Source organism: Chrysemys picta, chromosome 9 (assembly GCF_011386835.1).
Source record: "Chrysemys picta bellii isolate R12L10 chromosome 9, ASM1138683v2, whole genome shotgun sequence".
Classification (NCBI taxonomy): Eukaryota; Metazoa; Chordata; order Testudines; family Emydidae; genus Chrysemys; species Chrysemys picta.
Window position 1 is genome coordinate 9082120 of NC_088799.1, and position 27722 is coordinate 9109841.

The window sequence follows — 27722 nt, forward strand, 5'->3', positions numbered from 1 at the left end:
AAGTCCTACTTATTGACTTTAAATATTTACTTTAAATATCTATTGTGCTGAATATTACAGTGACGTAAGCTTTCCTCGGCTCTATTATGTAAACCACATATTTAATGGATTTTCGTTCAGGCTTGTCTACTTGATATATGCTTCCATATGAAAAACTCCCTGCATAACTGAGGGGACAATTCAGAGATGATGGACAAGACCAGTTCAAATGGTGTGGCCTTATATGCCCTGTTCTGGCAATGTCTGCATCCTGACATTTTCAGTATTTAAAACCTAACGCTAAAGCTAAACATTCAACATTGGCCTAACTATGCTCCCACTTTCATCTTCAAATTGCACATATCTACAACCGCACAATGGACTTGGCCCGGCATGCTCACGCTCTACCCATCTGCTTCTTGAGAGCTGAGGACTAGGCAGCTCTAACACAACCAGATAATGCAAATGAGACAATCGAGACAAAGTGAAGTTAAGAGACTTGTCCAAGGTTGCAAAGGGAGTCAGTGTCAGAACTGGGAATAAAATTTGGGCATTCCTGACCCCAGTGGAGATAAGTTCAACTTGCAGATTTCTTGATCCTGCAGTTCCCAAAGTGGACTAGTATGCGTTGTACAGGGAACTTAACAAAGTAAAGACTCCCAGGTACGAGATTATTTTCTAGCTCTGCTGAAGCACATGATGTCTCTACTGCTCCTTGTTGGTTCAAGTCCTTAGATGACACCTCTACCAATAAACTGGATCAAATACATTGAATGGTTCATTTGTCCTTTGAATAAACAACACGAATTTCTCACATCCAACTTTCGGGACTTGACATTGTCCCATGCCAGAGCTTGTTTATACGTACTGTAACTAGCACCTTCAGTATCCAATCCTGTATAAGCAGGTGGTAATGCATGTAGCCTCTGAGTCCAATCTGGTGACAACCAATGGAGCCTTTGGATAGCAAAAGAGAGAAAGCATCAGCTCTGTTTAATCCTGTTTATCGCTGTTTTGATGAAGGAAAACAATGTATTTACATGGCAAACACTAGAACAAACGCTCAGTAAATGGATGACTGGTTTCAGTGGACCTGCCTTGTTAGCTGAATAGGGAAAGAATGGGCTTCTTCAATAAAAGAATTGCAAGAAGGTGATTGTGCTATTCACTGGTGACCACTCCCTCTAAATAAATCTCCGCACATTGCATATCCAGTTGTCATAGACTTCTTTCCCGGACACCTCCCCACCACACCCCTGCTGGAGGATGGCTTTTATCTTGTAGGCTGAAATTGTTATGGACTCTCCAGTTTACAACACCAGAGAGTGTGCTCACTGGATTATCTTAAATTTAAAACACAGGAATGCCCTAGGTGCTGAGGCATGATTCAGACACCCACCTCTTTGTTCCACCTAATGAGGACTAACAGATGCACCTTTAATGTGACTTCAAAAGGCCAAGAGTGAACTCTCTTAAATTGTGCAGTCAGAGAGGATTATCAATATAGGATTTATTTACAAGGCCAAATCACAATGGAAGAAATAGCAGAAGAATGTTAAGTGAAAGGAAACACTGGGGGGGTTGCCTGATCCCTACACAGTTTTTACATTGGAATAAATAATCCCAATTACACGTATATAATGGTGAGTTCTAGATTAGATGTTACCACTCAAGAAAGAGACCTTGGAATCATCATGGAGAGTTCTCTGGAAACTTCAGCTCAATGTGCAGTGGCGGGCAAAAAAATTAGCAGAATGCTAGGAAGACTTAGGAAAGAGATAGATAGTAAGACAGAAAATATCATAATCCCTCTTTACAAATCCATCGTGGGCCCTTGCCGTTGAGTGCTGTGTCCAGTCCTGGTTGCTCCATCTTAAAAAGGATATAGTGGAACTGGGAAGGTTCAGAGAAGGGCAACAAAGATGATCAAGAGTATGAAACAGCTTCCATAGGAGGAGAAACTAAAAAGATTAGGGCTGTTCGGTTTAGAAAAGAGGCATTAAGGGGGGGGTACAATAGAGTAGTGGTTCTCAAACTAGGGCCTGCAGTTTGATCGGCCGAATCTGCGGACGCGGCAGGTAAACAAACTGGCCTGCCCGCCAGGGCTTTCCCTGAACAAACGGTGGCCCTAGTTTGAGAACTGCAATAGAGGTCTGTAAAATCATGAATGGTGTGGAAAATGTGAATAGAGAAGTGTTATTTACCTTTTCCCGAAAGACAAAAACCAGGGTCATCCAATGAAATGAATAGGCAGCAGGTTTAATACAAACAAGAGCAAGTATTTTTTACACAACGCACAATTATCCTGTGGAACTCACTGTCAGGGGATGTTATGATGGCCAAATGTATAAGTGGGTTCAAAAAAGAACTAGATAAGTTCCGGAAGATAGGTCCATCTGTGGGTATTAGCCAAGATGATCCGGGATGTAACCCCATGCTCGGGGTGACCTTAACTGTTTGACTGCCAGTAGCCAAGAAGGGATGACAGAGCAATCGCTCCAAAAATTGCCCTGTTCTGTACATGCCCTCTGAAGCTCTGGTGCTGGCCACTATTGGAGACAGGATACTGGGCTAAATGGACCATTGATCTGACTTAGTAAGGCTGTTCTTATTGCACAGGGACATAATCAAGCCTTTATCATTGGAGATTGTATATTTAATTGAAGGTTTAAGCAGACCAGACAGTGAAGATCTGAAGGACCATAACAGAAAAATAAAGAAGATGAAATAAAGAAATGCTGATCACTGTCAGGAACTCAGCTGCTTCTGGGCTCAGTTGACTAGCAACCCAGTGAGGTTGGCTGGGCCCAATAAACCTGCACTAACGGACTGTGCTCCCTGATTGATCAGAAGAGCCAAGAGATCATCATTTAAGCCCTGTAGCAACAGCTGCACAGTGGCTGCCCAATGCGTTCCATGCCCGCAGCTGAGCCAGACCCGCTTCCTGTCCACCCTTGCTCCACTCCTTGCCTGCTCCGCTCCAGCCCTAATCCCTGCCTGCCTCTGAATTCCTGATTCCTAACTCCTGGCTCTGGCTCCTGACCACGCCTCCAGCTCCGCCCTTTGTTTCTGTTCTGGCTCCTGACTCATGGCTTCAACCATTGGCTTGCCTCCTGACTACACCTCGAGTTCCATTCTCTGGTTCTGCTTGGACCATTAGTCCAGACTCCTGCTCCAACCACTAGGTGTGTGACAATCACAAAGTCCAATTGAAGCCAATGGAGAGACTCCCATTGACTATATATAATGCACACAAAACCACTTAAACGTGTCTACTTCTGGGATGACCATACAGCACTGCAGTGGAGAGAGTGGGAAATTTTGGCTAAGCGAACAAGGAAAATCTCTCCTCTAATAGAGAATGCCTGTTGATATCCGTGCATGAAGAGCACACATAGAGTAACCTACATGGTATTCACTTTACCTGTGTTTGAAAGAGAAAGGACAGAATCATCTATGTTTCTGGGCTCTCCAGGAAGTAGGGCAGCATTAGGCAGCTAGGAGCAAGCCAAAAAATTCCCCTTCACTTCTCCCAAAATGGAAAAGTTGGTCCAATAAAACATTACTTCACCTACCTCGTCTCTTATGGGGTGATGTAAAGATTAGTTAAATAAGTTGTGTATAACACTTTGAATATTAAAGTATTTATTATCTGTAATAAATCTGTGTGTATGTTTCACCTATAGAATTAAATAAAAATAATAGAATTAAATCTAATTAAAGAAAAGTCTGTCAGATTCTGTGAGGTCCCTGGAATTTTAATGGACGTATCCCAGGCATCCCTGCAGAATCTCCACTAATGCAACTATTTCATCATGTGAAGAATTGTAGTTTTAAATGCTCTGCATGGAGATTACTCTCCAAACAAGATTAGAGGGAAATTAATAGGTAAATATAAAAAAATCAGTGAATATTCAAAAGAATGAAGTAAAGAGCTGACAATCTCTACATAAATAAACTATGATCCAGAAAAGAATCAAGCTTTTCAAACCACCCTCTTCTGTTTAATCATTTATAGATAGTCGGACAATAAAGGCTTCCTTTCCTGGTTGGACTCTTCTAATTTGTGTCTTTGAAAGGCACCCTACTATTGTTTGTCTATCATGGCAGGTTACTAGGAAACCAGCAGACCAATAATTTGCTTTTCAGATTCACTTGTAAGCTGTGTCTGCATCAGTTTCAGATTCAGACCTGGTAAAACCTGCTCTGTAAGAGGGCAAATGATGTATGAAAAGTCTGCGTCCTGTTTTCAGGTAAATCAGCATCACTGCACGCAATATGCAAATACATAAAGTTCATCTGTGATGACCTTATCCAGCTTCCCAAATGACACATTTATGCACTGATATCTTTACACAGTGCGACAGTTCTTTACAAATCTATTAATAAAACCCCTGAAGCTCCCAATGCTGTTGCATAGACCCAGGCGCTTGATTCACTCTTTCCCATGTAGTGACTTTTTATTCTATTTTTAGGCCTTCCCTAAAAGAGAGAGAGAGAGAGAGAGAGAGAGAGAGAAGTGGAGCGAATTAGAGGTTTCTTTAAAATGAGTTAGTCTTAGAAACTGATTCAGAAACAATGTTTCAAAAAGCTGATTTGTGGGGACATGTTTCAAAAACTTGCGTTCAAATTCTGCTCTCAAAAGACCACTAAAATAAACTCGGGCATAATTCTGCTGACTTTATGAAGTTACTCTAGATGTACAGAAAGTAACTGAGAACAGTCCCTGGATCTTGGCCTCTAAAGTGTGCCCACTTATAACATATTCATGTATGTGACTGGATGTGCAAAACCCATAGTTGTGCATACAAACTGTGTGAGTATGCATTTTAATAGGAGTTTGTATATGAAGCACCATTTTGCTCATGCAAATATGGGGTTTGCACATGCATTTATCCATGCACATGATGTGTGTGTGCATTTCTTCCCAGGCCGTATTACTAGCTCAGTCTTCATGGACAATGTAATCCTTAGCTTCTCCGCTGAGACTGATAGCAAGGGTGCCAAATGTGGTGCTGGTCCAGTGTGAACTAAACAGGGACCGCCCAACTCCTTTCAAATAGGCCACCAAACAGCCATAAGATGGTAACAGCTTTTAGCCACTAGTGACCTTAGCTGAATTTTAACTGGTCCTCTGAGACTTATAATTTATATTAATTAGGATTACTAGCCTTTGGCTTGGACCTGTCCTCAATGATTGTCTCCAGGACCTATCCATATGCAGTCTTCATTATTTCTTTCTAATTTTACTATCATTTGCAACATTAAAAAGCTAGCAAAACACAAAGGTGAATGACAGTAACTGCTTGCACTAAAAGAAAGACGCAGAGTAACCAGAAACAGCTTTAAAAACTCACAGAGGGTCCTGTGGCACCTTTAAGACTAACAGAAGTATTGGGAGCATAAGCTTTCGTGGGTAAGAACCTCACTTCTTCAGATGCAAGTAGACTAACACGGTTACCCCTCTGATACAGAAACAGCTTTATTTGTTGCAACTGGTAAGTAAAGCAAGTCACACTATGTTCTTAAAACACTTCTTGGGCCAAATACCACACTCAGCTCTGTGTGTGCGGCTCCCATCGAAGTCCACTGGAGTTTTATGTGTATATCTTGAGGCAAATCTTGGCACGAAAAGCAGAAGCCTGGCACAGAGTGCATGGCTCAAGTCAAACGGAGCGTGCACTCAGGAAAAGGTGCACAGGGCTGAAGAACCCTTTATAAACCGTTACGCCCATATTCTACAGTAATCACTCAGAGCACATGAGTATCCCTGTTCTAAAATGGGGTATTTTATACCATCACGGTAGAATATTGTAATACGATACTCAGACTGAGGCTTTAATGCATCTCCTGCGGCTCTTTGCATCACACGATATTAAAACACCGTGTGATTGAATTATTAACCAATTATTTACTATGTTATTAACCAATTGTAGTTGATCAAATAATAATACTGGGTCAGTCATTTTGCTGTGAGAATAATATATATAAACTAAATATTTCCCCTATCCTAGTGTTTAAATATGAATACATAGTACTATAGTAAATGAAACAATGAATTCCCACTACTGTGACTCTTTTGGGTCATGTTGGTTGCTAGTTTCGTTCCTGAACCATTGAGATCTGAGGGTCACTTCTGTAGTATATCTTTATAAGGGAGGGATGGAATTTGAACCCCAGCATGCAGCCAGTTGAGAATTGTCCTGCAGCCACTACCATAGGCACTGAACAAAATTAGAAGAGGTGGTCCATTATGTCCCATCCACTCCAGGATTTTGGGCCAGATGATCCACACTGTGTGTAGAAGATCAAGTGGCTCAATGCCCAATCTCTGCTCTGTTGAGCTCTGTTGAACTCCATTGCAGCGTTGGGTTTTTTAAATGGCACTTTCTATTAATACCAGCAATAGCAAACAAACATGATCAAGATACCACCATGTGTAGGATGCCATTGCCGGAAATTGCAGTATTAAAGGTGGCATCGGAGTGCAGCATAGTTGTCTTAACATTGCACGCATAATATATCAGAACAGGCAATAAACCTACAAACACTGGACACTTGCAGAACTGAAGCAGAAGTAAAAAGATATGTTAATAATTTCCAATGCATATCTGATCAGTGTGAGTAATGAGTTGTCTTATTTAAATGCCAGTTTCCCTCTGGCACTTCAGCGTGGCTGGATCTGATATATTGGGCATGTCCCAGGTCTCTTAGAGGCAGCAATAAAGCTATTACAAATATGGGGTTGCTCAGATAGAGCTATTTACCCATATGTGTCATGACCCATGAGTCTCAAAAATGGGTCTTCAGGAGCAGACATGGTCCAGCCCTCCATCTGGCAGCTGCTGATGCTTGCTTACCTGGGACCCATGAAGCTCAGCCCTGGTTTGAGGCTCCGCCCCCGGAATCCTATTGGTGGAGTCCCGGAGAAGTTGGTTGGCCGGCTGGCCCTACTTAAGCCAGCAGCAGAAAGAGGAAGCTCTCTGAACAACGGGGCTTCACCCTGCTCTGGACTGTGTGCCTTGCTGCTTGATTTCCTGGTGTGATTCCTGGCATCTGAGCCGTGGTCCTGACCTCCAGTTTGTCCCCTGACTCTGACCTCCTGGCATAGGCGCTGACTCCGTGGGTGCTCCAGGGTGCTTAGCACCCACCAGCAGCCAGCTCCCCCCAGCCCCCAGTGCCTCCCACCCACTGGCGGCCCCACTGATCAATTCCTCCCCCTCCCTCCCAGCAACTCCCGCCCGCTGTGATCAGCTGTTCCACGGCATGCAGGAGGCATGAGGGGGGAGGAGCGGGGATGGGGCGTGCTAAGGGGAAGGGGCAGAACTGGGTGGGAAGAGGCAGGGCAGGGGCGGACCGGGGCGGGAAGAGGAGGGGTAGAGCTAGGATGAGGCAGGATGGGGGTTGGGCCTTTGGGGGAAAGGGTAGAGTGGGGGCAGGGCCTGGGGCTGACCCGGAGTTGAGCACCCCTGGAGAAAGGAGGAAGCCTGCACCTGTGCCTCCTGGCATCCTGACTCACTTGACTCCAGTCTTGTGACCGCAGACACTGGCTCTGACTACTAGGTCTGGCTGCCCACAACCTGACTGTGACAATATGGGTTTATTTGGGAAAAAATCCAGTTATGCTTTATTTACAATCTGAGTAATGTGAGAGTCAGTGTGTTTTGTATCTTATTTGCACAGATATTTGTGCGAACCACCATAAACCTTGTCTGTACTAGTGAAATTCGGCAAAAAAAAGTCCCAGTATTGCTAACGCTGGTTCAACCCCACTAGTGTCCTCACTGTTGGGAGGCCTAGTGTAGATGGGCCAGCATCATTTCAAGCACTGTGATCTAATCCTCCTCAGAGCAGGTGAAATTAGGGTTGCCACCTGTGCCAGGATCATCCCTTTTTTGAGGTAGCTGTCCTTGGAAATCTGTAGGGTTGCTCGGTTCAGAGTGCCAGCTGTCCAGTTGCGTGGGCTCAGGATTATCCCAGATGTTTTGATTTTTTTTTTTTTTAATACCTCAGAGATGGCAACACAAGGTCAAATCAACACAGTGCATAAAATGCCACTGGCAGCCAGCAGCATATGTACTCCAGGCTAGGGGTATGTCTTCATTGATTAAAAAAGAGACGCGTTTTTACGGTAGGATAGCTATCGCATGTTAGCGATCTCTCTGAAATAAACAGAATGGAAACAGAGCATTGTTGTTTTCCTGCAAAGTAAACTAGGCAAGGTCAGCTATGGTTGGTGGGAGGGAATAGGGTATATAAAGTGCGGACCTCCCCTAGTTACCTCTCAGTTAACACCACAAGTGCCTTTTCTCCATTGAGGCCATGTCTACATTACAAACTTATGTTGATGTAATTGTTTCCATGTGCATTGTGGGGGGAAAACGTCATTAGTTTCTCTTATCTTATAACAAGGAAACAAAACAGAAATGAAATAAACCTAACCTAGGAAGATAAAGTCCTCTGTCTTATTGCCTCTTAATATGTTATCACTGAAACTATCAGAGGAAATCTCTTTTCCTCCCTTCCCCACCAGAGCGACCACAGGGTGACCCAGATAGATCTAAAAGTGACACAAATAATCAAGACGCATTTTAAGCAGAGGAGACATTAAAACTGAGTTGGAGAAATATATCCATCTAATGGGATACTTGGCCCTTCTAAGCTTATCTGCCACACCTGGTGTTGAAGAGTGAGGGTAGGATAACCCTTGATGTTCTAGATAATTTGTGGATAGTCCTGAAGTGGTGATATAAAAGGAACAGATATTTTGTGCTTTGCAACATTGGTAACTATTATAACCATCTCTCTCTCTTTTTCTTTTAGCCACATAATAAATGAACTGATAGAAACAGAGCGGGTTTATGTAGAAGAACTTCAAAGTATAATAGAGGTAAGGTGAATGCTTCTGTGCGAACTTCCAGTATTTATCTTCTTCTGAGTTATTAATGAATGAGTAATAAGCTTACTCTTTGCAGTGATTTTTTTACCCTTGATAGGACCCTCTGTGTGAGGTGCTGGGCACTCACAATTCCCATTCCTTGTTTCGAAGGCACAGGTTTTCCATTATAAGGCACTTCAGCCAAGAAGCTGAAGAATTAAGGCTATTCTATGTATTTTACGTCAGGAGTTAAGTTAGGGGGGCAGTGATGGTGCTGGGGGAGCAGAATGTTTCTCATAAAAGGATCAGCAGTGAAATAGTTAACAATGTTAACTTGGAAACATCACGATCAGGCTTCAGAGTCTACATCCTGGTTTTTTTATAGATTCCAGCACCAGAAAGAACCGTTGTGATTATCAGGTCTGACCTTCCATATAATTAGGGTTGGCAGAATTTCTAGGATAAATTCATAGGAATTATAGAATCATTCCCCTCTATTCGGCATTGGTGAGGCCTCATCTAGAGTACCGTGTCCAGTTTTGGGCCCCCCACTACAAGAAGGATGTGGAAAAACTGGAAAGAGTCCAGCGGAGGGCAACAAAAATGATTAGGGGGCTGGAGCACATGACTTATGAGGAGAGGCTGAGGGAACTAGGATTGTTTAGTCTCCAGAAGAGAAGAATGAGGGGGGATTTGATAGCTGCCTTCAACTATCTGAAAGGGGGTTCCAAAGAAGATGGATCTAGACTGTTCTCGTTGGTAGCAGATGATGGAACAAGGAGTAATGTTCTCAAGTTGCAGTGGGGGAGGTTTAGGTTGGATATTAGGAAAAACTTTTTCACTAGGAGGGTGGTGAAGCACTGGAATGGGTTACTAGGAAGGTGATGGAATCTCCTTCCTTAGAGGTTTTTAAGGCCCGGCTTGACAAAGCCCTGGCTGGGATGATTTAGTTGGGGATTGGTCCTGCTTTGAGCAGGGGGTTGGACTAGATGACCTCCTGAGGTCCCTTCCAACCCTGATATTCTATGATTCTATTAATTTGATTTCTTTTTTAAAATAATTTTGATGGATAATATTGGTATTTATTTTAAAGCATTTTTTTAAACTTTTATCTATTTAAATGTTCATAGTTGCACGAAATTATGGGTGGCTCAGGCAGTTATTTATGACAGTAGACACTGAGATTCAAAAAGTTAGAGTCTTATAAACCATTGAAACACAAATTGTCAATGTCACATGTCAAAATATACCAAGTACGCTCCTTAAATCAACAAATGGTACTTTTTTGTTTACTATTCATTTGCTAGTACGCTTGTACTAAGCCCAATTCAAAAGTCTAAATCACTGGATTTTGACTCTAATAAATTCTCAAGCAGCATTTTTATGACTTTGCATATTTGTAAATTTTGATTATTATTGAGGGAAATATTTTTTGTCGTTATGTGTACAGTGAAATCGATGTTTACTGACATTTACTGATAACAATTGAATCCTTACAAGCCTATGTTTAACACAGGCCATAGAACTTCCCCAGAATAATTCCTTGAGAACTAGAGCATCTCTCTGACAAAACCATCTCCATTGAGATGAATGGGGGTGATTCACACCTGTCTTAGGACCAAATGCTAAACTTCATTGCACCAAAGTTAAGCAAATGAGCTTTGCGCAGAGGATCTAAGAATGGCTGAGGGGAAAAAAATCCTTCCCCCAATCCAGTGTGTTGGCATAGAGCAGCTGTATAGCCATTCTTCTGGTGCTAATACAAGACACGGACCCTAGCTATTATTAAAGCCCCTGTGTGCTCCCTCTGTGTGGGGCTTGGGTCTGTGGTCCACGTACAGTGGCAGATCTACGTACTGGCTACTTCTCAGCAGGGCAGCTGGAACTCATGTCTTCCTTAGGTCTGTAACAGCCTGAATTTGGTGGCCTTCAGAGCACACTGAAAGGCCCACCTGTTCTCCAGGGTCTGTGAGAAGATAGGTGTTGGGTAGGGCTGGTGGTGGTGGTTGTGTGGGACTTTGGGAACTGTGTGTATGGGATTGACTAGCTTCTTTCATACCTATGTTGTCCCTTCGTTATTTGATTTGAGCTGGGGAAATTGACGGGTCTGTTTATTGGTTTATTAGTGTATTTTTAAAGGCCCGTTAAGTGCTCCCAGAGTCCTCTTTTCGTATAGTTTGTAAAAATCCAAATAAACATAACCTCTTTCTGTGTGGAGAGCCATGTGCTGCAGAACTACAAGGACCCTGTTATGCTTAAGGCCTTCCCTTCCCACAGGGCAGGGTCAACTTTTGACTTTTAGGTTTTATCTATGCTTTGAGCTGGAGGTAATTTCCAGCTCAAGGAGACATATCTTTGCTAGCTTTGATCAAACTAGCATGCTAAAAATAGAAGTGTAGCCGTGGCAATCACAGCGGCAGGAGGGACTAGCTGCCCAGGTACGTACCTGGCATCTTGGATGGAATCACATTTGGGTGGCTAGCCCCTCCTGCTGCTCCCACCGCTGCAGCTACACTTCTGTTTTTAGTGTACTAACTTGATCAGAGCTAGCCTGGGTATGTTTCCGCAAAGAGGAAATTCCACCTCCAGCTCGAAGCAAAGTTGTACCCTCAGAACTGTTGTTTCATTCTGTTTGTAGACTCAGCACCACCTCTGTTCAGGGTTGGAACAGTATCATCACAACTCTGAGGGCTAGGTACTCAATGGAAACTTAAAATCAACAGGAACTGATGGGCCACCAGAGAAGTGCTGGTATGGGAAGCCACCATGAACCAGCTCAATTTGACCCCTGTCGTATTTAGAGAACAAAGAGCAAATAGGATTTGGGTCAGATTGTGCAATTATGAGCGGTGCATAGCGACAGTATCACCATATTAAATATCTCAAGCAGAGTATTTATTTTTCCTGGTGAAAATTGGCCTATTGTTTTTTCACTCTACACAGGGCTATGCTTCAGAAATGGACAATCCTGACTTAATTCATCTGATCCCATTGGCTCTTCAGAACAAAAAGGAAGTTCTTTTTGGCAACCTCCCGGAAATCTATGAATTCCACAACAGGTACATACTTACTGCCTAGTAATTTACACTTTAATGAATAAGCAATTACAATGCTTTCTCTGTCCCACAAATAAGCAGCCAAGAAATGTAGTCCTCACCTTACCTGTGTGTGCACCTCCCACTATAGAATCATGAACAATGTAAAAGACCCATGAGGTCATCTAATTCATCTCCTTGTCAGTGTGGGCTTGTATCCTGTTGTGCATGTACTATGGTTTGTCGTAACTTCAGTGGTTTTAAATGTCCCTTGTGAGAAGTCCTTTACCCCTTTCCTTGGAACATAATAGATGTTGTGGACCCAAATCCTGCAGCCTTTTATTAGACAAGACTCTCATTTTCCTCTGCTGTCAGGAAATTTTCCCTAATATTCAGCTTAATTTTTCCTGTCTTTATGTCTTCCCATTACTGGTAGCTATAATCCGATTGGTTGCACTCCTTGCTAGGTGTTTACATCTGTCAAATGTTCATCTACGATGCCCCCTCCAAAATCCTTGTTTACACTGGGAAGTATACCTATTGCTGACATCTGTTGTCAGCAATCAGTGCAGCTGAATTCGTGCTGAAAACCCTAATTTAATAGACAAGATTAAAGTATGTTCGATGCTCTTCCTGGAGATTGAGGAAACGTATTAAAAATTTCCTACTGTTGCTAATCCCAGTGCAGCAGAACTGACATTAGCAACAGCAGGGATTTCAAAATTCCCTTGCGTAGAGGAGGCATGCGTAAGGAGTAACAACTGGCTGAACAAAACAAGAAAAGTCCCTCCCCTTTTCCAAGGTATAATAATTATTCCAATAAATGTCCTTCTGTTTTCCAGCTTTATCCATCATTTTTTAAAATGAAAGTTCTTCCCTTTCTGGGGTTCAAGCAGGAAAGAGACATTCAGCCTTCCCCTAAGCCTTGTCTCTCGCCACACTTAAAGGCCTGATTTACAGTCTATCAAAGTCAGTTAAAAGATTCCCACGGACTTCAATGGGCTTTGGATCTGGCCCTAAACTCCCACCCCTTGCTTTCATATACAGCATTTTGGCCCTGATGGATTACTGAGTCCAACTGCATGTGCTCTGCACCCTTTTGCCCTCTCCCTGTCTGCTCCTACATCCCTTCAGAACCAACTGAGAAGCAGAAGGTTGGGCCACCCAACTGGAAATGGACCCCCAATGGCTATGGGACCCAGACAGGTCATAACCCCATTACTAACATGGACCAACAACTGTCTGATTCAGACACCAAACTCTGAAGAGGGCCCCATTTCTCCAAAGGGCTCCACCCCCCATAATGTATATCTCTAGTAGTTGGATCAGGGACCTCATGGTTTTTCAGCAATCTCCCTTGCGAGGCATCTATTTCTAGGTTTAGATGGGGCCTCCTGTGACAGACCCCCGGGTACAACCTGGACCTGTGGGATGGCTGAGCCCCCTTAACTCTCCAGCCTGGGCTGTCTCTTGCAACGCTGTGCTAGGGACAAGCAGCAAATCCCTCCAGGCGCTGTGATCACTCAGTCAACAACATACAGTTAAATTGCGTGAATGCTCTCTAAGCCATTCAGGAACTATACACAGGGAGACACCAACAAATCCCCCCAGTTTATTAACTACAGAAAGGTAGATTTTTACGTGCTTATAAGTGTGAGGCGTAGAGGACAGAACTGGTTACATAAGAAATAGAAGGTAAAATCACAGTCTAAATCCTAAACTTTATCAGACTAAGCAAGATTGGGAATCAAGCAGTTTTTTTCACCCCACTAGGTGTTGTAAGCGGTTCACAGTTGTTAATACACAGGCTGAATTCCCTGCTCAGCCTGGGACCAATCTCCCCAGTTCAAAGTCTTTTCTTCCAAACGTTCTTGTTGCCTTCAGAATAGGTGGGCGAGGAGAGAGGTAGGCTCATAATGCCACTGTCTCTTATTTTATACTCAGTTCATGTGCCGAGAAAAATACTGGCTTAAACATGGAGTCAAGCATCACATGTCCTGATACCTACGGAGTTAAGCAATCCCCATTGTGTAGCGCTTGAGCAACTGTTTCTTATTGAATTGTAAATCTCTTGTTTACAATTCCACTGCTGGGTCAATGGCTGGCGATGGTCGCTTAACACCCATCTGAGTGTGAGCCACCTCCCTTGTTGCCATTGGAGAGCTTGCTGTGGATGTCTCCCAGACACACAACATATTCCAATAACAACCATATAGCAAAATCTTATAACTTTATGTACAATGGTGATACACTTATGTTGACAGAACAATGAGTTTCAGCAAATCATGACTTTACCTCACAAGGGCATACTTTGTACAAACCATATAATCATATCACAGTGGTGAATATGGGGGTTCCAGAGTGTCATATCCGTGTAAATGTATTGATCTCTTGGAAATGCCTTTCCTCTCTCCCTCTCAGAATTTTCCTTAAGGAGCTGGAAAATTGCATTGAGAACCCTGAGCTTCTTGGCCGGTGCTTTTTAAAAAGAGTAAGTAAACCGTGGGTTTGTATAAAACCGAGAGTCTGGTCCTACAGCAGTTGCTTACACAAGTGGCTTGGCCCACACTCACCTGAATCATCCCATTTGCATCCATGGGACTGCTTGTGTGAACGAGGCACGCTCACATGAGTAAATGCTGCTGGATTGGGTCTAGAAAAGATTGATGCTGTTAATAAATGTAGATTTTTGAATTGGAGCCTTTTAGTTGCCTTAGTGACAGGAAGGGATCTTGACCCTGGCCCCAGGCAACTCCGTGGTCACAGTAGCCCTGTGCACCCCAAACACAGCCCCACCACAGGCAAGAGAATGGCTCAGCAGCAGATCCTCTGGCTCCACCCAGGCCCTATCCCGTCAAGCTCAAAGATGTTGAGCTCCACAGGGTACAGGAAGCTCAGCCTCCTAGGGCCACCCCTGGAATCCTGCCTCCTCCCTGAGGCAGTGGAACTGTATCTGGTCTGTGGCTTGCTCCCTTTAAAGTCAATGGGAGTTTTACCACTAATTTACATGAGATTGGGTTCTTACTTATTCACAGAATTCAGCAATCCTTAGGAACGTCGGACTGGAAGAGACCTCTTGGGTCACAGAGTCCAATCCCCTGTTATCGGAGGAGAACCCCATCCTATAATCCCATTCATAAATTTATTAAGATACTTAGGCCTGGTCCCCACTAACCCCCCACTTCGGACTAAGGTACGCAAATTCAGCTACGTTAATAACGTAGCTGAATTCGAAGTACCTTAGTCCGAACTTACCGCGGGTCCAGACGCGGCAGGCAGGCTCCCCCATCGATGCCGCATACTCCTCTCGCCGAGCTGGAGTACCGGCGTCGACGGCGAGCACTTCGGGGATCGATCCGGGATCGATTTATCGCGTCTAGACCAGATGCGATAAATCGATCCCAGAACATCGATTGCCTGCCACCGGACCCGGAGGTAAGTGTAGACGTACCCTTAGGTTATTTGCTCCCACTACTCCTATTGGGAAGCTATTCCAGAACCTCTCTCCTCTGAGGGTTAGAAACCTCCTTCTAATTTTATTCATGATGACTTTATCCCCATTTGTTCTTGTGCTAACACTGTCCTTCAGCTTAAATAGCTCTTCACCCTCCCTGCTGTTTAACCCACTGATGTATTTACAGAGAGCAATCATAGCCCCTCTCAGCCTTTGTTTTGCTAGGCTAACCAAGCCAACCTCTTTTAAGCGATGTCTACACTGCAATTAAAAACATGTGGCCAGGGCCGGCTCCAGGGTTTTTGCCGCCCCAAGCGGCAAAAAAAAAAAAAAAAGCCGCGATCGCGATCTGCGGCGGCAATTTGGCGGGAGGTCCTTCGCTCCGAGCGGGAGTGAGGGACCGTCCGCCGAATTGCTGCCAAATAGCTGGACGTGCCGCCCCTCTCCGGAGAGGCCGCCCCAAGCACCTGCTTGGCAAGCTGGTGCCTGGAGCCGGCCCTGATGTGGCTGGCCCATGCCAGCTGACTCGGGCTCACAGGGATTGGGCTACGGAACTGTTTAATTGCAGTGTAGACATTACAGCTCAGGCTGCAGCCCGAGATCTGGGATCTTCCTACCATGCAGGTTCCTAGAGCCTGGCCTCCAGCCTGAGCTCAGAAGTCTACACTACAGTGAAACAGCCCCATAGCCCAAGCCCCATGAGCCGAGTCAGCTGGCACAGATTTTTAATTGCAGAGTAGACATATGCGTAGGCTCTCCACTGCCTTGATCATCCCACTAGCCCTTCTCTGCGTCTGTTCCAGTTTGAATTAATCTTTCTCGAACACGGGTGACCAGAACTGTACACAATATTCCAGCTGAATAAACAAGGAATCTACCCATCAGCATGGGTCTCCTGTACTTTTGTATTGTGGTGGTAACTGATTGTTTAAGCCTGTGGAGTGAGCTCCACTCACTGGAAAGTCCAAGTATCAGAGGGGTAGCTGTGTTAGTCTGAATCTGTAAAAAGCAACAAAGGGTCCTGTGGCACCTTTAAGACTAACAGAAGTACTGGGAGCATAAGCTTTCGTGGGTAAGAACCTCACTTCTTCAGGTGCATCTGAAGAAGTGAGGTTCTTACCCACGAAAGCTTATGCTCCCAGTACTTCTGTTAGTCTTAAAGGTGCCACAGGACCCTCTGTTGCTTTTTGGAAAGTCCAAGGCTACCAGGCAGTGCTGTTTCTCTGCACCGGGCAGCCCAGCATGCAGATAGCCACGTCTGCCTTTGCTTGATGTACACACTAAAGTGCAGAGCAAGTTAAGAGAATGGCTCCTTGTGGGTAACCACCTGTAATTCTGGCTCCCCTGCCAGCTTTCCCAAGTCCTGCCTCATTTAGCACAGCCTTATTGTTGTGACACGTCAGAAGCTGGTGGTGCTTGCAGTGCAGTTATTCCAAAAAGCTGCTTTGCCGGTTTCCTCCTGAATACTTTCTTGCTCTGGCTAACTCACAAAACCAGGGTATTGTGTTCAGAATAGGAAGCTTGTGAAAGTAACTGGTATCTATTAACCACAAAAGATTGTAACACGCGCCGCAGTTCTGTGTCACAACGTTGTCAGTTGAGTTTTCCATTTCCTTGGTTATTGGGGTCTATCAGGCAAAACCGTGTGTGATGAATTATTGATGTTCCTAAAGCCATCTGGCTGTTAATTTTTCTTTAACAAGCCACTAACTGCTGTTTACTGAATATTTAAGGCTGACGTGCATGGCCCTACACAGTAATGAGGAATTATGTGTGTGGGAAAACAGCCTGCCTTCTACTCCAAGGAAATTAAAAAGTAGTTAACGTGATTCAGACACACGGGTCTTAAAACATGTTCGTTTATTAAAAATAGAGGGTTTGACCAAGAAAAAGGAGTTGAAAACCACGACAAGGTTTTGCCTTTCAAAGCAGTTCTCTTTTCTGGGACCAGTTTTCTACAGGCTATATTGGGAAAATTAGCATCATGTGTTAGACGTTGCTTTGAGACTAGCTGGACTTTCAAGAGCTACAGGTTCAAATTCTAAGAGCTGATTTAGCCTTCTGTCCTTCTGGGATAAAGGGCCCAATTGTGCAATCATTTACGCACATGAGTAATGCTGATTCATTTAAAGTATTCCCATTAAAGACAATGGAATTACTCTCATGAGTAAGGGTTTGCAAAACTGTACCCAGATTTAGTTACTCTGATTGGTTCTTTTGATTGGGATGTTAAAAGCCAAGCTCTTGTCTGCTCTAAGTAACCATTAAAGATCCCACACCACTTTTCAGAAGAGATGAGATTTGTCCTACCATCTTTGGTCATAACCTTTCCTTCTCCCATTGTTCTAATATCATCCAGCTGTCTGACAGTCTGTTGCATCCCACCCCAGGGATGGCTGCATTTCCATGGTACATGAAGGAATTCCTGTCTTAAGGACTATATAGATATTTGTGTGGGTGAAACATACATATCTTAATTTTCAAAGGTGCTGAGCACGCTCTGCTCCCAAAGGCTTCAACTGGAATTGTGGGTACTCAACACTTCTAAAAAGCAGGCCCATAATTTATAAAGTTGTTTGGGATGAGGGGAATAGTACTAATGGGACTATTATACTTCTATAATTAGACCCTAATTATAATCAAATGAAGTTAATTAGGCCCTTCACTATTGGATTCATGACAAATATTCAGATCCAAAGGGTTTTAGTAATAAAAATCAATAAAATATCTGTTTTTCTAAGCTACTTCTTATAGTCAGTGTTAATTGTAATGAATGAAAACAGCCTCTAAAGCATAAAACAATCTATATTGTAAGGGGCAGATTGAGGTCCTTAACTGGGCAAGTATCAGAGGGGTAGCTGTGTTAGTCTGGATCTTAACTGGGCAAAACTCCTACTGAGGTCGATATCAGAGATGAGACTAATGCAAACCTCAGGTCCAAATAGGCCAGAACTTTGAGGTGTTCAAAAACCAACAAAGGATCCAAATTTTGCAAATGCCCCTTGTCTTTACAATGGGCCAGAGTGAAAGCTCTGGTCTGAAGATCCACAAACCGCAAAATCTGGATTTAAATTTTGCAGCTTGGGGCCCTTCTCTGTGAGCAACAAGACTTTGGGCTTGATTCCCCTCTCACATACACCAGCATAAATCAGTGATGTTAATGGGGTTACTGGGTGTAATTGGTGTAAAGTGAAAAGAAAATCAGACCCTTTGTCTCTTCTATCTGTCAGCTTCTGTGAACCAATCAAATAAATCATTAAAACAATCTATTGAATAAGCGGTCAGATCAGACTTTTTCTTCACCTCATAATTAAAATCCCTCACTAAGAGCAAAATCCTCACCCTGGGATCTCCTTTCTGACACAAGCAACAGAGGGTCCTGTGGCACCTTTAAGACTAACAGAAGTATTGGGAGCATAAGCTTTCGTGGGTAAGAACCTCACTTCTTCTTCTTGCATTTTTTTCTCTTACTTAATTGGCCTCTCAGAGTTGGTAAGACAACTCCCACCTGTTTATGCTCTCTGTATGTGTGTATATATATCTCCTCAATATTTATTCCACTCTATATGCATCCGAAGAAGTGGGCTGTAGTCCACGAAAGCTTATGCTCTAATAAATTTGTTAGTCTCTAAGGTGCCACAAGTACTCCTGTTCTTCTTTCTGAAGAAGTGAGGTTCTTACCCACCAAAGCTTATGCTCCCAATACTTCTGTTAGTCTTAAAGGTGCCACAGTGCCCTCTGTTGCTTTTTACAGATTCAGACTAACACGGCTCCCCCTCTGATACTTTCTGACACAATAACTCTTCTGATTCAAGGACTTTTCCTGGTGTTGGGCTGTTTTTAGAAGGAGCCACAGCAGCGCCAAGAAAATTGGTCTGTGCCCGTCGAGAGAGGCGCAGACAGAAACATGGCTGTGTGTTTGTGTTCCCTGCGATTTGGCCGCTTTCTGCCTCTTCTCACTGAGAAAAGGCTTCTGGCTTGCTCCTGTAGTTACAGCCGTGTTTGCTTTGGCATAGGGTAAAATTCAAAAGGGCTGCTATTGAAGGAGAAGCTCCTTCTGAGTGGAAACAAACCTTGTTCTTAGCCATATGTGAAACAATACATAGGTCGGATTCTGCGCCTACTGAAATCAATGGGAAAACTCACAATGCCTTCAAAGGGAGCAGGACTGGGGCCCAAATTATGGGCAGCTAGCGTATGTAATAGAACTGAGGTTTCAATCAAGTAAAGAGTTCATTAGATTTGTTCAACGTGCCAGCTGAAATCATACTTATATGACACTGTCTGGCATTTTACAGACAAATAAAACACAATAGGTGCTGATCATAAAATGTTGATTGCAGATTATTTAGATTGTTCATAGTCCATTCCCAGCAAACAACGTGCTGATTCACCAGCGACTTATTCCAGCTTTACGCCGGTGAAGCTCCACTAGGAGGAGTGGAGCTCCAGCGGGAGCCAAACAGGAGCAGATCAAGCCCAATGAGCGTATGATTAGAATACAGCCTGTTGTGGGTGGTTTTATGACTGGCACTGTTTTACGCATGCTCCCTGTCTGGTCTGGTCTGATCACATGACAACTTTTAACCTGATTTTGTAACTGGTTAAAGGCTTGATCACCTGGTAACTTGGGTCATGAGTAACACGGCTGAGTTTGTGTCCACACAACTACCTTTCTGCCGTCACAAAGGTGTTTGTGCAGCCACTGCCCGGCTGCATTTGCATCAATGCATTCTGGGAAACGTGGTCCCACAGTATAGATAGAATTCCCCAGAGCCATGCACCTTTCCGGTGCTGATCACTCTGACCCTGACCTAGCAAATCATTTCAATATGTGCTTAATTTTAACTCTGGGATGGGGATACTCAAATGCTTAGAGTTAAGCATGTACTGGAGTGCTTTGCTGGATTAGGGCCAGACTGGATTGATCCCACAGAGCAGTATCAATAACACGTCGGACAGTGGACGCTATTAAAGTCAGTGGGATTCCTCTAATGGGCAAGGGTTTGCTTATCATGATAGATGTCCTACCATAAAGAGAGCTGGGAGGATGGAGGGATTCCCAGGCCACAGATACGGTGAGTGCTCTGTCTGTACTGCAGAAACAAGGGCGGCTCTAGGCACCAGCAAAGCAAGCACATGCTTGGGGCAGCCCATTTGCAGGGGCGGCAGGGATCCAGCATGGGAGCTGAGAACCAACAAGGGGCCCTGGGAGCTGTAGTTCCTTGGTTAGCTCCCTGCCTATAGAACCAGCCCTGGAGCAGGGAAAGAACTACATTTCCCAGCATTCCCTTGGCCACTACCAACAGGAAAGAGGGGGAGGGAGGGAGGAAGCTGAGACCTCATGCTGCAGCCTGCTATGAATGGAGAGCTGCACTGTGAGTAGGGATTCCATATTTTAACATTCAAAAAATAGGACACTCCACGGGGAGGGAGGGTAGCCCCCATCCACTCCCTCCGACTGCCCCCCCCACGGAACCCCCTACCCCTTCTTCAACCCCCCAGCCCCCTTACCGTGCCACTCAGACCAGCGTGTCTGGCTTCGCGCAGCGCCAGACACGCTACTGCATACATACTGCCGTGCTTCCCTGCGGAGCAACAGACCCCCCGTCCCTTCCCCCCCCCCAGCACCTGCCTTCCAGATTTGAACACCTCAAAATTCAGGAGTGCTCAAGCTCAATTTGGGCAGCTGTTACTTCATTTCTCCCAAATCAAATATACTGATTCACTGTAACTTGCTGTAGAAAAAGTAGGATAAAATTGAGCAAGAAATGCTTCCCAGTGGTTATTAGGACTGGAATTGCTATTTTCAACAGCCATTGCTTTTTTTGTTTGTTTGTTTGTTTGTTTAAAAGGAAGACAGTGATATTGCATTGGCAAATTCCCCATAGAAAGAAAGAGTGGAACAAAAGAATAATAAAGGCACCTCAACTTTTCCTCATTTATGTAGGACAATCTTATAATATGCATCCAGATATCCTCCAATCACACAAGCTGAAAATTGTTTCACTTTACTGCAGTTCTGTAACCATATGGGAACCAATCCTGTCTGTGTTCTGTGCACATCTAAAATTCCTGCTGAATGACCTGCCCTGGGAGCGAGTTACCAGTGACCCAGGGCTGCGGCAGAAGGAGGGTGCAGGTGTGTGGGGGGGTCAGGCCAGGGCTGGGGCGGCAGGAGGTGGGGGGGGGCAATGGTGGGGAGAGCTGGGGCAGCAGGGTGTGTGTGTGTTTGTGGGGGAGAGCCCAGGGCTGGGGCGGCAGGGGGGTGCGGTTGGGGGGGTGAGAACCCAGGGCTGGGGAGGCAGGGGGGTGTGGGTGGTGGAGAAGAGCCCAGGGCTGGGGTGGGAGGGGGGTGCGGCGAGGAGCCCAGGGCTGGGATAGGGGGCAGCCAACATTTTTTTTGCTTGGGGCGGCAAAAAACCTAGAGCCGGCCCTGTGCAGAAAAACCCCAAACAAAAGGGTGTAAGCCATCCATCAATCATGTGACAGCCAGAACCTCTGGAAGGGGTGAAACACAATGAACTGCTGTTGTTACTACTGCGTGGTAACCGTGTTTGGACACATGTTTAGTGCCAGCCATGCCACTACTTCGTTACAGACACATGGTTAAAAGCTTTACTGTAGGTCAGGAGTGGGCAAACTGCGGCCCGCGGGACTGTCCTGCCTGGCCCCTGAGCTCCTGCCCAGGGAGGCTAGTCCCCAGCCCCTCCCCTGCAGAGTCACGCCGCTGCGCAGGCAGCGCTCTGGGCGGCAGAACTGCGCGCTCCTGCCAAGGAGAGTGGCAGCGTGTCTGGCTCCGGCTGGCGCAGCAGCCAGACATGCTGATCTGCATGCTCTGCTTGGCGTGGTAAGTGGGCCGGGGCCGGGGGGTTGTATAAGGGGCAGTGGACCCCGGGGGGCAGTCAGGGGACAGGGAGTGGTTGGATGGGGCAGAGGTTCTGGGGGGAGGGGGCAGTCAGGGGACGGGGAACGGGGTGGTTGGAGAGGCATGGGATTCCAGGGGGCCTGTCAGGGGGCGGGGGTGTGGATAGGGGTCAGGGGACAGGGAATGGGGGGGGTTGGATAGGTGTGAGGTTCCAGGGGGCCTGTCAGGGGGCAGGGGTGTGGATGGGGTTGGGGCAGTCAGGGGACTGGGAGGTTGGATGGGGATGGGGTCCCAGGGGGCGGTTAGGGGCGGGGGTCCCGGGAGGGGGCAGTTAGAGGACAAGGAGCGGGGGAGTTGGATGGGAGGAGGGTTCTGAGGGGGGCAGTCAGGGGGCAGGAAGTGGGAGGGGGCGGATGGGGGGGCAGGCAGTTTGGGGAGGCACAACCTTCCCTACCCGGCCCTCCATCCAGTTTTTTGCAACCCCCATGTGGCCCTCGGGCCAAAAAGTTTGCCCACCCCGGTGTAGGTGAATCCTTAGAGCCTGACCCTGGGAAGATCAAGTGGGAATGGAAGGCGATCAGCTCTTTGCCGGAGATGCCCAGAACCTGGCATGACTATGTCCTTACTGACAGTATTACCAACCCTAGAAAGAGGAGCATTTAAGAGGAACCAGCAGTTGCAGTAAGCACTTGGTCATCTTATCTGGGAGAAGAAGCACATAAAAAATGAAGTTGTTTGAAAGGTTTGTGTCAGCTCCTGAACCTCAGGGAACCCATGAGTGCTACATTAAGGACCAAATTCCTACCTCACATACAGGCACTCATCAGCTGCCAATAAAGTTAACTGGAGTTGTGCATATGTGCCCTGAACACACTAAATCTAAAGAATATTTTGAAATCCTTGGATAGGAAGCACCGTAGAAGAGCAAAGGCTTATAGACACAACAGTGGTGAGCATGATCAGGGCCGGTGCAACCACTAGATGAACTAGGCTGTCACTTAGGGCGCCAAGTGGTTGGGGGCGCCAAAAAGCGGTGCCCTGGCTCGGCAGAGAGGAGCTGCCTTCCGGAGGCACCAGAGAGTCAGCTTGCGGGGGCAGGGCCGCCCAGAGGATTCAGGGGGTCTGGGGCAAAGCAATTTTGGGGGCCCTTTCCATAAAAAAAAAGTTGCAATACTATAGAATACTACATTCTCGTAGGGACCCCTGCGGGGGCCTGGGGCAAATTGCCCCACTCCTCCTCCCCCCCCCCATGCGGCCCTGTGTGGGGGCAGCAAGTCCCAGCCATGGAGGAGCCGGCGTGGCACAGGGGGGGCAGCAGTCCTGCCTAGGCTGCGGCCCGGCGCCCCCCCATGGGCTCCTGCAGGCGGCAGCAGATGCATGCGGGTGGCGGCCCCCGTGCGCCCCCTGGCTCCTCCCTCGCCACGCTCGGGCTCTGTGGCTCCCAGGCATGTGAGCCTCCGCCGGGGCGCGGGGCCCTGAGCCTGCTCTGGGAGCCGCAGAACCCGAGCACGGTGAGAGGGAACCCGGGGGGCGTGCCTGCCTGGGCTGTGGCCTGGTGCCCCCACCCAGGGGCTCCTGCAGCGGATGCATGCGGGCAGCGGCCCCCGTGCGCCCCCTGGCTTCCCCCTCGCCACGCTCGGGCTCTGCGGCTCCCGGATGAGGACTGATAGGTCAGATATGGAGTGATTTTGGTGGGGGCCCAACTCATGAGTTCTGAATGTTTGAGGTTGGCAATACTGAATATTACATCATGTCACCAAAGAAATTTAAGTCAAGGTTTCTCAAACTTTTTCACAGGCCGCATCTTAATACGGTTATTGTTTCATGGGCCAAGTCCTCTCTCTCTGACAATCATATTGTATCCAAATATGGTAACCCTACCAACGCCAGCTCTGCGTTGCGGGCACAGGCTGACAGGCTGTTTATAATGCTAAGCTTACTCGTTTTCGGAGGGTGTTGACTGAGGCTAATTATTTTTGTTGAGTTGTTTCAGATCTAAGACTCCGGCAATTGCCGCTGCATCGTTTTGCTAATGCTTTGTGTCAATTGTGTGTGTATGTGAAGTATTTGAATGTATATGTTTATCATGTGTGAATATGTGTGGGTAGGTTGTTGAAATTTGTCATATTGATATTGTCAGTTGTTGTTGTATGACGGAGTATCCGCCATTCTAATTTTATAAATTTTATTAATAACAATAATTGGATATCCTAAAGGTAGAATAAAATGTAGTAGATTTTGATATGAAAGAATGAAGGAAGGAACGTAACTAAAAAAGGTGTATTTCCGATTACAATCAACATCGCTTAATTTTAAGGAAAAGTCATCTTGATCTCTTAATCAATGTTTACATCAAGCAGTTGATGAAATTCAAATAGTTATTCATAGTTAGTAAGTGACATGTATTCTCTATCCTTTACTTTTAATAGTGAACACGAAAAAGAACGGATAGGAATAAAATTTCATTTTTTTCATTTTCAGTTGATGCAGCCTCATGGCAGATAGATATGTAGACTAGATATGTAGACTAAATAATGAAATTAATAAATTTTCAAGCCAAACGTGTATTAACTCTAATGAACAATGCCACATTATGCAGTATTCATTTTTGAAGGTTTATAATAAGCGATGCTCCGGGGGGAGAGGGAGGGGGAGACGCAAGGTGGAAATTTCGCCTAGGGCGCAAAATATCCTTGCTCCGGCCCTGAGCATGATATAAATATACAGGCAGATCTAGAGTTGGAAATCCTGGAGCTGAACATTCCTGAACTTTGAGATGTTCAAGATCTGGCTCTGCATTGATAGCCCTAATTATTCCTCTGTGGAATTCCGTTTCTGACTATGCGACTCTCAGTCCTTGCCATAATGAAAGGCTAGTTTTAAGGACACAGAACATTTGTCTGAGCTGGTGTCCCCTTGATTTGTGCAGCGCTGTGTGTGATGTTTACACAGAGGGCTGCTACATCAGACTGATAGGTTAATAATTGCTTTCCCTTCTTTCTCCAGTTTGAACAGTTTTGTTTTGTTTGTTTGTCCTTCTGCTGCTGCTTTTGAATTGACCATCACCGTCTCTCTCACTGAAGCGTATCTGTTTTCTTTAGGCAAGGGGCAAGTAGTCATGCTTGATTACCCTTTCTGATTCCTTTCAGTTCTGTGTTCTCTACCCACTGCCACTTTCCCTCCATGGCAACATACGTAAACAATACTATTCAGGCAAAGGAAAGTTTGCACCTCACTTTGAAATTGCACCACTAATATTGCTTTGGTTGCAATTGCATAATCATAGAAACGTAGTGAAGGGTGGCATTGGCCTTCCCCTGTCCTCTCCTATCCCCTTTGTATCTGATCCTAATGGGTGATCCCAGCTTAAACGGTGACAGCCCCACAACAGCCCTGCAAAAAACTATTCCTTGGAGAGAAATTCCTTGCCAACCCCAAAGAGGCAGCATTGTCTAGTGGACTAAGTACAGGACAGAGAAACAGGAATTCCTGCATTTTACTCCTGCGTCTGCCCTGATTCACAGTAGTCTGGTCTACGCTACAAAGTGAGGTCGACGTAAGCCGCCTTGCATTGACTTAGTTGTGCATGTGTCTACACTTAAATTTGTCTCCCATCTCTGGACCATGGCTCTCCATTACACTGACATAGTAACAGCACCTCCCCGAGCATCATGGAGCCATGGTCCATGTACTGAGGTCAATGCAGCATGGATGTAGACAATGAGTGACCTATGTTGACCCTAACAGTCCTCCAGCCATTGTCCTACAATGCCCTGTACTGACTGCTCTGGTCACAGTTGTGAACTCCACTGACTAGGGGTCATGGAGACCAGAAGCCCCCTCCACCTTTAAAACTCTGTGAATTTTTGAAATGCCTTTTCCTGATTGTCCATATTGGCAAGCACCTAGCTGCTCTCCACGGTTGTGCACAACTGCCCAGCTGGCCATGCCGGATGCACACTCCAGATGTGCTCTGGCCTGGAGTAAGTAGGCAGGAGATATTGGATCTCCTGGGCCTGTGGAGAGGTGAGGCTCTACAAGCCCAGCTACGGACCAGCCAGAGAATGAGGACATCTACGAGCAGATTGCCCAGGAGATGCAGGAGAAGGGGTGCCACAGGGATCAGTGGCAGTACTGCGTGAAAGTGAAGGAACTGCGGCAGGCATATCAGAAGTCATTCCGGTGCTGAGCTGCAGACCTGCTGCTTTAACAAAGAGCGATGTGCTGTACTTAGAGGAGACCTACCACTGTCCCAAAGAGCACCGACACTTGCATAACCATAGAAAAGTAGTCCTTTCTCTTGGATGTACTCTGTGGGAAGGTATGCTGGTGCCAAAATAGGGACATGCATGCCGTCTATTGCTCCACCACAGTTTGGGAACCCCATTGCTGCAAATCCGTCCACTATGTCCTGCATGTTGCTGAGAATTACAGTCCTTCAGAGCAGCGGATGATTACAGAGCACACTTGCATGACAATGGCCCCCCACAGTGGATTTTCCAACTCCAAAATGATTTCCCGCTGACAGGTAGCAATCCGTTGTTGCAAGTTTCCGTGGTGTGATCGCCACTTGCTTCTCCCCTGTCAGTGCAGCTCTCATTTTGGTGTCCCTGCACTGGTTGGCTGGAGCAAGCTTGGCACACAGATCCAGGAATGTGGCCGTGTCCATCTGAAAGTTCCTCAGCCACTGCTCGTCATCCCAAGCCTGCGTTATGATGTGGTCCCATTTGTCAGTGCTTGTTCTTGGGCCCAGAAGTGGTGCTCCACCATTTGCAGCTGCTCTGTGAGCACCACTAACAACCTTGTATTGATTCTCACTATGTCCCACAGCAACCTGCCCTTCAGGAAATCGGCATGTTCCCCACTGATCTGGTGGTTCTTGCAGCCTGCAAATCCTGCAGCTTGTGCGCCCTGTACTTGCAATGCTCATGACAATAATGCAGAGCTCTGCAGGCTCCAAGCTTCTGTTAGAGACGGAGGCGGAGCCACGGATTAAGATTTCCTCTGGCCTTGGGACCCCTCCCCAACCCGTCTGCCGGTGACCCCGCCCCCACTCTACCCTTTCCACCTGTGGCCCCGCTCAGAGCCCCATCCCTTTCTGCCCCTTCCCTGGTGCCCACCCTGTTCCACCCAGCCCCCCCATCCTGCCCCTCCACTGCTGTCCCGCAACCCCTTTTGCTCCTTTCTGCCCCCACACTTCGGCCCCAAGTCCAGAGAAGCTCTGTCCGTGCACCATGGCCCTGGGGCATATGGGGAATGAGAGCTCCTCCAGTCCCAGGGCCACAGCAGGGATCCGGATGCTGGGGCTTCCACCGCCCCCCCCCCCCCCCCCGCCCGCGCTTCTGTGGCGGACCAGGGCTGGGGCGCTGGGGCTCCTTCTGCTGTGCCCGCCCGGTGCTTCTATTGGAAAGCAGGGTCAGGTGCAGGGGCTTCCCCTGTCGCCCCGCACATAGGCACCGACTTCCTCTGTTCCCAGGGGGTGTTTGACCCCCACTCTGCCCCAGGTCC

General features: G+C 46.3%; 1 protein-coding gene across 7 annotated transcripts in view; it reads left to right on the forward strand.

Moving 5' to 3' along the window:
* The window catches only part of MCF2L2 (MCF.2 cell line derived transforming sequence-like 2), a 312498-nt gene that overhangs the window by 232002 nt on the left and 52774 nt on the right, over positions 1-27722 (forward strand). For all 7 annotated transcript variants that reach the window (XM_065557695.1, XM_065557694.1, XM_024107391.3 and 4 more), the window contains 3 exons: positions 8803-8869; positions 11801-11916; positions 14314-14383. In XM_065557695.1, coding sequence (XP_065413767.1) covers positions 8803-8869; positions 11801-11916; positions 14314-14383 — 253 coding nt within the window. The remainder of the gene's footprint in view (positions 1-8802; positions 8870-11800; positions 11917-14313; positions 14384-27722) is intronic.